This window comes from Branchiostoma floridae, chromosome 1, assembly GCF_000003815.2.
Source record: "Branchiostoma floridae strain S238N-H82 chromosome 1, Bfl_VNyyK, whole genome shotgun sequence".
NCBI classification, from domain to species: Eukaryota; Metazoa; Chordata; class Leptocardii; order Amphioxiformes; family Branchiostomatidae; genus Branchiostoma; species Branchiostoma floridae.
In genome coordinates this window covers 9,859,705-9,870,889 of record NC_049979.1, presented here as the reverse complement: position 1 = coordinate 9,870,889, position 11,185 = coordinate 9,859,705, and the positions used below count along the sequence as shown (strand labels likewise).

Below are 11,185 nucleotides of genomic sequence, written 5' to 3'. Positions count from 1 at the left end.
CGTCTTCCAATGGAGTATGTATGTGATGCAATGACTTTTATTAACTTAGAAATGTCTATTTGAGTCACGACAGTCAGTTTCAGAAGTGGTTGCGGAATGTTTCTTGCGCTTTTCTTCACGGGCCGGACCGATTTTCACGGCCCTTCTATGGGATTCTGTCCGGTCGTGAGAATCGGTCCGCCCTCACAGCCTTCCAAATGGAGTAATGTATGTGATGACAATGCCTTTTCTTCACTCGGACATCACTACGTGAGTCATGACAGTCAGTTTCAGAAGTGGTTGCGGAAAGTATTTGCGCTTTTCTTCAGGCCGGACCGATTTTCACGGCTCTTCTATGGGATTCGGTCCGGTCTTAGTTTGAATTAAGTCTACCTAACCCCTATGTCTTTGATGTTTTGATGTAACTGTCTGTCTTTTCGAGTTGTCTTGAGCAATCCTGTTTTAGTAGGGAGTTGAGATTACATGAATGCAATTAATATACAATTATGATACTACGATTTAAACATCGTATCTACTAGCTATGTACAATGTCTCTTTAATGCAGACAGTCTACCTCACTCTTATGTCTTCGTTTTGATGTCTTTTTGAGTCGTCTGGGTCAATCCTGTTTTTAATAGGGAGTTGAGATTGAATGAATGCAATTATTATACAATTATGGTACTACTAATAATTAAACATCATAACTACTAGCTATGTACAGCTATGTACAATGTCAGTTGAATGCAGGCAGAGTCCCGCGAGGCCCCATGGTACCATTTGTCGCTATGGGCTTTCGTAATTTTTAGGCCACGCCCCGGACCGATTCTCACGGCCGGACCGAATCGTATAGCCGGCACCAGGGTCTGCCCTCAGTCGGGCTGATCTGACGCTATTAGCATCTATTTGTTGCCTATTAAACTGTGCTTGCCGAGTAGGTGTTAATTGCCCTCCCGGCCTAGGATGGCTCGTGCGCCCCTGCACCGTCTCACGGGAAGTCACGTCACGGGTCACCTACGATGACCGTTACCGGCAGATTTAAAATGCCGGCAACAATGGAGGCCAGAGTACGACGTGTTTTCCGCGATGTATGGGGATCCGAGCCGAAGAAAGCACAGCTCGATTCCATTTTGGCCACTCTGGAAGGCAAGGATGTCTTTGTCGGCATCGCTACCGGTCAGGGGAAATCCCTATGCTACCAATGCAAGCCATAGTTGCTAGCCGGGAGCAAACATCTGGTCCTTGACGCAGTTTTTGCCGGACGAAATTACAAAATCGCAGAACGAAATAGAAATAAACTTTCAGGAGACAGAAATGGCAGCGCGCTTGGCTTGTTGTGGTTCTTTCTACCGCATCCAAACATAACAGAGAGGATTACGATCAGGCGGCATGTTTTTAAAACTCATAACGTTAGTTTGGTGTTATTATATATGTATATCGAAATTTGTAGTTTGTTTGGCATTATTTTCAGACTTCAAATCGATTTTAAACTAAATATTTTATGTATTGTGGCGCTTGTTCTATTACGTTGCGATGCTGTCAAATTTTTCAATCCGGCGCCATTTGGCGCGAACCTACCGCTGGGAAGTGCGCGCATAGCGCGCGGGTCACTGACTTCGTCCAGTGTAAGTCGCTCGTAAAGTAATTAGCACTTGACAACAGGGTGGGGCAGCGACACCATTGTTGAATAGAAACGCTCCACCCTGTTTCAGTGCAGGCAGACCTCCGGTGCCCGTTTGACTCCCTTAGCCGGCTATCTCCCTTTGGCCGTCTATACTCCTTTGCCAGCTTTGATACTATTTCTAAGGCACCGTAGGGTCTGCTTGGAGACTATGTCAGTACAGCTTTAATCTCTATTCCCTCGGTATGAGTAGTGGTAAAGCAGTGCTCACTACAACCTTATGAATAATAGATGTCATCCTTTCATGTATGTTCAGTAGTGTATAAATGTTGGAAATGTGATCTCTAATATGCTGTGCCCCTTGGAAGAACAAGTACAAGCCCTGGTTCTGCTATCATGTTTCTCTTACAATTCTGCTACCTGTCAAATCCCAATCAATTTTTATGCCTTAGCTGTCACACTGAACGTCTGAAGAAACATTAAAGAGATATTGTTCATGATGTACCTGGTGAGCCGGTGTCTTAAATTAGGCAAGGTTAAAAGGAAACGGCTATACAAGTTATATTGTGTTTTAGGTAAGTTTCTTTGAACACCCCTCTCTTTACAATACATTGCAATGTTTTCTGGCTTCCATTTGAAGAAAAGAAAGGCCCAAATGTGTCAGGAACCAACAATACAATTCAATGTGTCTAGCCTTGGGTGGATTTTAGAGGGCTCTCTTCTCAGAGTGCTACCTAATGTTTTTATAGACTTGAGGGCTATCCATGAACATTAGGTAATTACTTGGATGCCAGACAGCCTCACGTGGGTTGGTTGCCTGTCATCGTAAAGCTTGTTTATCCATTCCAGTGGGTTGAAAGGGTGAAGTGCTATCCTTCTTCTCCTCTCATGACCTTGTCAGTTGACCTTGTGAAGGCAAAGTAAGCCATTACACTGGTGATAGATGTACATGTAGGTTGAAAAGTGCACTGTGATCAGAGAATACTTGGCTACATGTCTGTATATCCTTCATCATTGGCGTATACATTTTTAAAACTAGAAGGCTGTTGTTGCCATACCATTCTACATGTATAGAGTGTACACAAGTCATATTCCATGAAAATATAGTATCTTGTTGTTTTTTATCACCGTTCATGATGTACATCCCTAACTCACTGACAGCCTCTCTCTCCAAAAGTATCCAGTTGAAAATGTATGGACAGAGCTGTATACATGTAGCTTTTCTTTTGCCTTCCTGTACATATATATGCTGTGGTCAAGAGCAATGATGCATCATTAGCAAACTGCTGCCCTTTTGACCCATACTCACCATTGTTGTTGTGTTTGTGTCCCGTCTGTGCAGGAAGTGAAGGAAGGGCAGCCTGGTGTACCATGATCAAAGACAAGGTGACCATGGCCCGGAGAAGCCTTCCCCCCTCCCACAAGTACGTGGATGTGGTGCTGCTGAATGGAGAACATGTACAGATAGCTGCAGAGGTAAGTTGTCAGAAAAATTATGTTTGTTCTGCACAAAAACCAATAAACAGGTTTGGGGCATAACACACCAGTTTCCTACACTTGTAGAAGCTGCATAATACCAGGCTGTGGGGTTTGATCCACTCGCATTTGGATGGACTCATTTCTTTTGAGTGTGGTGGGTTTTCAACATGTTGGTGGTGACACTTGTGGCCAGACCTCTGGCTTAACATCCTGTCTAAGAGGATGTCCCAACAGAAGCACTCTTTTTCACAATAGTTGTAAATTACCTTTCCCAAGGACCTATCAGAGATTCAAACCCAGAATGTTTAGATATATAGTCAGTAGCCCTAACCACAAGACCACCTTGCCATGTTATATACACTGTTTAGCTTTAGGTCTGTTACATGTAATCTTGCCTACATCAGGGGAAGCAAATCATTGGCTCACATGTTTCAGCTAGTATCCAGAAAATAACTGAAGAAACATGCAGGATACAAGATGGCCCCTTCCACAGTTGTGAACATTCTGTTACCTCCTGCTGCGATTCACGTTTGTTCACGCGTGATCTCAGCTAATGATGCTACAAGGGCAGTTAGGGGACAGTCATTACCCTACCTTTGATATAGAGCATGAACAATATAGCCTGCATTTGTATTGTATATTATCATTTCATTTTCATCATAAGATTTAAAGGCTGTAATGTCCCTGCACGAATGAATATACATGCCTATTTTATCCCCACCTGAAATGTCAAGATGATTTGTTAAGTAGTCCTTCAGTGTATGCAATGCAAATCTTATTCTCTATATGGGTTAGGGGGTAAGAAAGCAATCATAATTTGATTTTAAGTGTGTTTGTAATGCTCCAGAAAGCAATGGTGCATTAACCAGATTAAGGTGTCATCCCTGGTGTAGGTTTCCATTAACAAATGTCAATAAACATCTACATCATAATGAAAGTACCTTCAATTCAGTTCTTGTTCACAAACTTGCTACTCCTGTAGTGAAGGCTGTCAAAATTATTATGTTAACCCCTGGTCCTGTTGTTTCAAAGGGCCATGTTCTGTCTGTGTTGCTTTTCAGTCAGCATGGGCCTGTTTGGAGAAATTTCTCAAGTAGACTGTGTTCATTGTTTTCTGTGGAAGGAATAACATAACAAAGTGATCCTGTGACTGGAATTTGTAGGCTAGGAGAGGATGAACAAGCACCTTGACCTTGGGTAAAGCATGGTTCGTGACACGTAGTCTTGAAAGAGGTGTAACCTATGTTTATGTTGTATAAACATAACAGTGTTGGAACTGCTAAATCTCCCTTAGTATACATTGGCAGGCTGTGATGAGCTGTTCTTTTGTACGAATACATTACTAGTATTTTTACCCCATAAGTTTATTCTCTATATCCCTTAAGTTCAAGATGATATAGCTAAAAAGCAGTTGTTGAGGCACAAGGACTGCAAATGAATGGAATCATTTAAACAGGTTTCAGGCTACATTTTCCTGTGGGCAAATAACCATCATGTAGTAATTTGCGCTCAGGGTGCTACAAGCAGGCCCCACCTGTCTTCTGACATTTCCTGTCTCCCTTATTTTTGGTGTAGCTGTATTATTTGAGAGCTCCATGGGGATATTTTCTCAAAAATGGGAAGTGGATGCTCAATGTGCAGAACTCAATGAAAAGGGGGACTTCAAATTTTCAGTTTCAAGATGGTCAGAACAAAGAAAATAAAAAAACTTGCATCTGCCAATGTGTGTAGTGCTATTAGAAGTAAGGTAATTTCAGCTGCCAATTATTGATTAAGACTGTCTACCTTAAAGATGTTTAATTCTGTTCAGGGTTCACTACATATTGTGTAGCCTCTACACAGTGATGGTAGACTTTGCACTATCCTTTGGAGTAACTGTTGGCTCAAGCACCTGGTTAGCAAGCAAAAGGATTGAACCAGCAGTTACTTCCCAGGATGGGTACCCACGCTACAGTGATGGTGGATGTAACCTGTTCCCTATGTTCCATTTCAGGGCAAGGCTAGAGGACAGGACCTGTTCAACAAACTGTGTTCCCTTCTGGACTTGAAGGAGCCACACTTTTTCGGTCTTGCCGTGGCAAAAGGTGAGTTCAGTACTGCATCACTGACAACAGGTGTATCAGGGCTTACTGTGTGGATATGTAGAGAATTCCCAGAAAAACAGAAAGGTTTTTGTGCCCTCGTTGCCACAATACCATGTCAAACAGAAAGCACAATACTTGGATTTCCTGCCAGGCACCGTAGTTAAGTTAACAGTGTTTATACTTTGTTGAAGGGACAATTTGGAGAAATGGTAATCATGTTGGCAAACTGAGATGGGGCAGAAGCAGAAGTGATGATGTCACCGTCACATTCCTGTGCTCATGCTTGAAGTATTCCCAGGAGATAAACCCTAAGCGCAATACAATGGTGCATAAGCACCTGTAAAACGGAAGACCAAATAGCCCTAGGCAACCCATTATTACAACCTGCTGTCACTGCTAGCCACCAATCAGTAGGATCTACAAGTTGTACTAACACTAGAAACCTGTGGGGCTCTGCAGCCAGATGATGATTTAACCAAATTGGTAAACTTGTACCGTTTACAACAGTTTCTCAGAGGAAATGGAAAATACATGTTGAATGTTCTGTTGAAGAATTCTGTTTTGGGCACACATATTATATTATATATACAAATCTGAAGGAATGTTCCTTGGGGCTTATATTTGTACAGGAAGTTAAGATTTCCTGTTTTTGTACTGGGTTGTAGGATTTTTCAAAATCCTCATAATGTCAAAGAGTGACAGCTCTAATTGATGGTTATTAGAAAATGAAATACATGTCATGGGTAAAGAATGTACAACTCAAAGGGTTATGATGGTAAAGGAATAATGATGACAGGAACAGGAACGTTTGGGATTTCCTTCTGTAAACTATGATAGACTGGGTTGAGGCAGGGGCTCTAGGAGCATGGTTTACATAGACATTAGATCCCAGGCTTCGCTGCCATGGGACATTGAATATCTGGAGACTGTAAAATAAGATTAGATTGATACTAATGGAACAGATGCTCGTAACAATTGGAAAATATCTATCTTTGCTTCATTAAGAAAAAGGAAATTTGATTAATGTACCACGGGCGACTAATAAATGCACTCAAGAGTCAAGCCCAATAGGCTGATGAATTATCTACCATATGCCTGCTCTCCAATTGGGTAAACCTGCCCTCCTTGGGGAAAGACTAGAGGAGCTGTTAACCGCTAGAAGGACTTGAAGTGAAGTTATTTTGTCCTTTGTTCTTCTATCTAACAAGAAACAAGAACTGACCCTAACCTTAAGAAAGTTATTTAGGATTCTAGTAGGCTAGTAGGGCCACTAAAAGATAGTTTATAATATCATATCATATAAGGATTTAGAAACTCAGAGAGGTTTTTATGGTTGGGGATGATTTGCCATATGTCATTATGGTTTATGGCCCATCTTCACTATCTATACGCAGATGCAGCCATTGTGTCTGTATTTATTCATACCCTTTTTGACTCGTTTTCAGGCTGTTTTAAGAGCGTAATTATCTCGTGTTCCATTCTGCAGTGAGAGATAAATGGTACAGCTTTGCGGAATGATTCATGTCGAGTGTTTAAGAACTACAGGTGGCTTATTCAGAAGGTGCTCGTTAGTTGTGTCGTTATCTCTCCAGTGAGATTATGACTCAGGTAAATCTGTCCCTTTGTCTGCCCTGGTGGATCCGATAATGAGTTCCAGTAAGCGGGGTTGTTTGTCAGGAAGTGTAGATCATATCTTAGCCTGTCGGGATATCATACTTATACTCTGAGCTTAACTGATCCTGCTGTTATAGCATTAAGGACTTGTAGGCTTCAGTTGTTGAGTATGAGGTAATGTATTTTGCCGACAAATGTATGACCTCACCTTTCTGAAATTTCTGTAATACTCCCTAAGATTTTACACAACAGTTCTTTATTACATATATAAACTTACGGTAGCAGTGAAAAACAGTCCAGTATCAGAATCTGTTCATAATTGCAAGCAAAACTGTAATATCATATTTCCTAGTGAATGTAAATCCTGTCAATTTTTCCTCAAAATCTGAACTTCATTACATGAAAGTGTTGAACATCTATTTTCATAAGGTTAAAATGGAAATACAACTTCTGTTGAATGTAAATTCTTCATTTTTGTGTTTTTCCTGATGAAAGAAGGAAATGACTTTTATATTAGGAACCATGTCCTAGACACCTTCTGGCAACTCAAATAGACAAACTTATGGTGTATGAGTATGACTTTGAATTAGTATGTTTTGCAAATCAAAGGAAGATTGTCATCTCAGCACTTTTTAACCATGAGTCAGACTAGTCAGGTAGCTGCAGGGCAGTGTTGACAATCGGATGTGAATGCAATGTACTGGAAGGGAACACCTAATTGCTTTGAAGGGACAGGTGTAAAAGCACACAACACACACAATAGATGTGAAGGAGAGAAAGGAGGACTTAATGTAATTGTCCAGGCTTTGTACTTTGGTGGCTGTTTTCCTAAACCTCAGCTTTCGTTACAGCATGCTTTATTGTATGTCTTTGCTTGTCTATTCTCTGTACTTGAAAAGTGACATCAGTTAAGTATAGAGAAAAAGCACAACAGAATGCTTGTAGCAAAGAACCATTGTTCAACCGTCCTGTTAGCCTGAAAAAGCATGGTTTATAAGATAAAAGTATTAACCCTAGGCTTCTGGGGTTTCACTTTATTCAAGCAGTCTGTCTCCAGGGCACTTTTGCCCCTAAAGCAACATCAACTGTCACGGAAATTGCTAATGAAAGGAGTCCCACTGAGAAAGCCATCTGAGTTCCCTCTTAACCTTGGATATGTCCTTGAACTTAGACTTGCATGTTTAAAGAAACTATCAGGTGCTATATGATGGTGAAACCTTACTTGAAATATTTAATGGTGTTTCCTTTGTGTATAATGCTACACTCTTATTCATGACATGTATGCACCCTCAAAGAGTGACTATGCCATGAAATGATAATGTGATCCATTTCATAATTACCATTTACTACACAGTAAGACCTAGTCTGTGGCAGGAATATTGCAATGTCCTTGAGTATACTTCCGAGATCCATATTGAGCTTTATGTCAGTGACACAAAAGTGAAGAGATCCCTCAGCCTATTACCTGATATGGTGATTATCAGGCAAGGGCTAAGAAAGGTTAGAAGCAAGAAAATTAGCTCTTCAGTCACCAAATATCACACACCCCAAAGTTGGCCTTGAGTCATCATGTCATACTTGTGTTCATGTCAATGATATTCATCTCAAGGGAACATTTTCTTTCATAGCAAATTAAGATGAATGTATGGGCACGTATGCTGTACTAAGTCTGGTACACATAGCTAATAAGTCACAGATGATAAATAGACAAATGTCCTTGAATTTGACCCTTTGAGAGCAGCATGGCAGCCTAGCCATAACACACTCCATTGCACACAGCTTCCTCTACCAAAGTAACACAAAACCAGGTGAAACCCTTGATGAATGTTATTAGATTGCATATTCATAAAATGAGATAATGTTACCGGGAAGTCATTCTTTCTCATCTGATGTAATGCCATGGATATATTCCTGTGACTGTATGCTTTTCATTTTCCTTACAGAATGTTTATGTAAATAATTTTGGATAAGAATTCAGCTTGGCAACCATTCAGTGCCAGGACAGTTGCTATGAACACAATCAGATTATTCCATAGAAATTAGAATTGACATACACATACATTTTTGCGTATTTCTATGAATACATGCTGCAATTTCCTAAATTCTTAAGCAACATTTAGATTAGAAGTTTTTCTTTAAACCATTTTTCATTCTGCTATGTAACCCATATTGGTTCCAAAAAAACATGTTAGTGGGGAACAGCCAGACATGTATTTTCTAAACACAGATCATATACTTCAAACGTTGTATTAAGCAGGATTATCCCAGCAAGGATTCCATAAGCAGGCGATGTACTTGTATAGCACTAGCGCTTGGCTGTGGTCCAATTAGCTTTCCTGTCAGGCCCACCTTTGGGCAACAAATAATCCTGCCGGAGGTGTAGATTCCCAATCGGTGTGAAATCTGAACTTTGCTATGCTGCATTGTTTATAGCCCATGGTGCACTTGCAGTTCTTGTTTGGAAATTTCCTGTCTCAAATGTGTATTTACTGCCTTAGGGGTCCCCTCCTTTGGGGATCCAGAACCAACTGGGAAGTGAGATAAGGTTTCCCCAAGTCTTACCAATTCTTCATGCTGTGATTTAATGTTTAGTAGGTGGAGGTGCCACAAAGTTCTTAATGATTTGTAGTTTTTTAGATGTTGGTAGTAAATTGTTTCATCTCTGCCGTGTGAATCATATTGATGTCGTCTGGAAGTCCTTCAGACACTGAATGATATTTTAGAGGACTTTTCCTTTCCACCTCCATTTCCCATTATGTCAAAGAAGAACTGCACACATCATACAATATTTTCAACTGATTGAGTAACCATTATCTTGTATGGAGTTGGTCAGCATTTCCCGTGCTGTCTGCAGTGATCCCTTCCCTTTGATCTCGCGCTGTGAGGAAGCAGCCAGTTTTCCTCTGTCAACTCCAAATCCATTACCGATAAGCCCCGAGTTTCATCCCGGCACGTGGTAATGTGTTTCAGATGGGGAGTTCCAGTTTATCGACCCACAGAAGCGGCTATCGAAGTACGGTCCACGCGGCTGGCGCACGGACAGCAGTCATGTAAGTAATGACATCATTTTTCTGTCTCATTGTAGGAATATCAGGTTACGGCCTCAGAGGCCATGTCGGTCAACTAATACATCTAAAACCGATTTGAAGCAAGGAATGTAATGTAAGGCCATACATGAATAAAGCCTTTTTCTTTGTGCACTGACTTGAATTTCATAGATACAAAACATGACAGAAAGTTGAAACACTAGATGCATTATTCATTGCTTTTAGATGTGATCATATTTTGATAAGTCCGAGAAAGAAAATCAATTGTTATAGCTTAAAACCCCAAAAGTGGTTACACGGGAGATGCAAGACAAGAATTTGATATCAGTAATATTGAATATTTCTAAGATGACAACTCTAGTATTTTGTCTTATTTCATGTGTTCTTCAGTGTTGGAAATTTATGTGGAGCAAGGTGAGTTATAGAATTGCTGGATGGATGAATGGTCGTGTGTTAAGACCATGAAATGTAAAGTACCAAAGCCTTAGAAAGCCTTAGGTATATGGTAATAACTATAGGCCTCCAGTGGAACCAGCCAGAAAGGCCAAAGGCAAATCTTCAACTCCCCCTAGCTGCATAATGGAGATAGGAGTGAGATTAGAGGCCCAATCTGCATGGACTGATGTGAGCTGATGGAATGATAGAAAATTGGAAATTCTTCCACCATATTGATTTATCAATTTCCTGGGGCTCAAATGAAGGGGTTTGCTCCCAGAAGGTGTCAAGCTTGGAAGCACAAAATACAGAAATTTATTTTGGCACATCGCTCCAACTTTTAGGTAACTGCAGTACCATGACCTTAACTGTTCTAAGAATAACTCAACACTTTTCCCCAGTAGCTTGAGTCCTCCTCCTAATGGTCTCCCCCTCAGCTCAAGGAAGTAAAAAAGTTGGTGCTTTACTGATAAGGCAAATTCCCAGAGGAATATTTTCTTGGCTTGTGTGGGAAGGGGTGATTAGGAAATGCACCAGGTGGGCCAGGCTGTTGGGTGGTATTTAGCTGGGAGCAAAAGAAACTATTTAAGAACAGAGGAGATTCTTTAGTAAGACATTTTGAAAGAACTGAAGTTGCTGTTTTTGATTGATCTGTCCCAGTTTATTTACATCTTGTGTCCCAGGAAACAGCAGAAATTCTTCTCCAGGCCTGTTTATTTACAGGGACAGTCAGCCCCGATAAGTTGGTTAGATTGAGCATCATCAAGCATATCCCTGTCACCATATCTAGGATAATCAGTTAACTTCATTGTTTACCTTTGGATGAACAGGAAATGTTACAGAAGAACTATTGTCAAAAATTCAAGGTTGGCCTTGGACTCGTTGGAGTTGCTAGACACGCCTTACCGTGTGCTCAGCAACACAGCTTC

The 11,185-nt window shown here is 40.8% G+C and overlaps 1 protein-coding gene across 9 annotated transcripts in view; it reads left to right on the top strand.

Moving 5' to 3' along the window:
* Nucleotides 1–11,185, top strand: part of LOC118412586 (FERM domain-containing protein 6-like) — a 32,986-nt gene that overhangs the window by 7,942 nt on the left and 13,859 nt on the right. For all 9 annotated transcript variants that reach the window (XM_035818391.1, XM_035819179.1, XM_035817542.1 and 6 more), the window contains 3 exons: nucleotides 2,940–3,073; nucleotides 5,070–5,160; nucleotides 9,745–9,824. In XM_035818391.1, coding sequence (XP_035674284.1) covers nucleotides 2,969–3,073; nucleotides 5,070–5,160; nucleotides 9,745–9,824 — 276 coding nt within the window. In that variant the 5' untranslated portion in view covers nucleotides 2,940–2,968. The remainder of the gene's footprint in view (nucleotides 1–2,939; nucleotides 3,074–5,069; nucleotides 5,161–9,744; nucleotides 9,825–11,185) is intronic.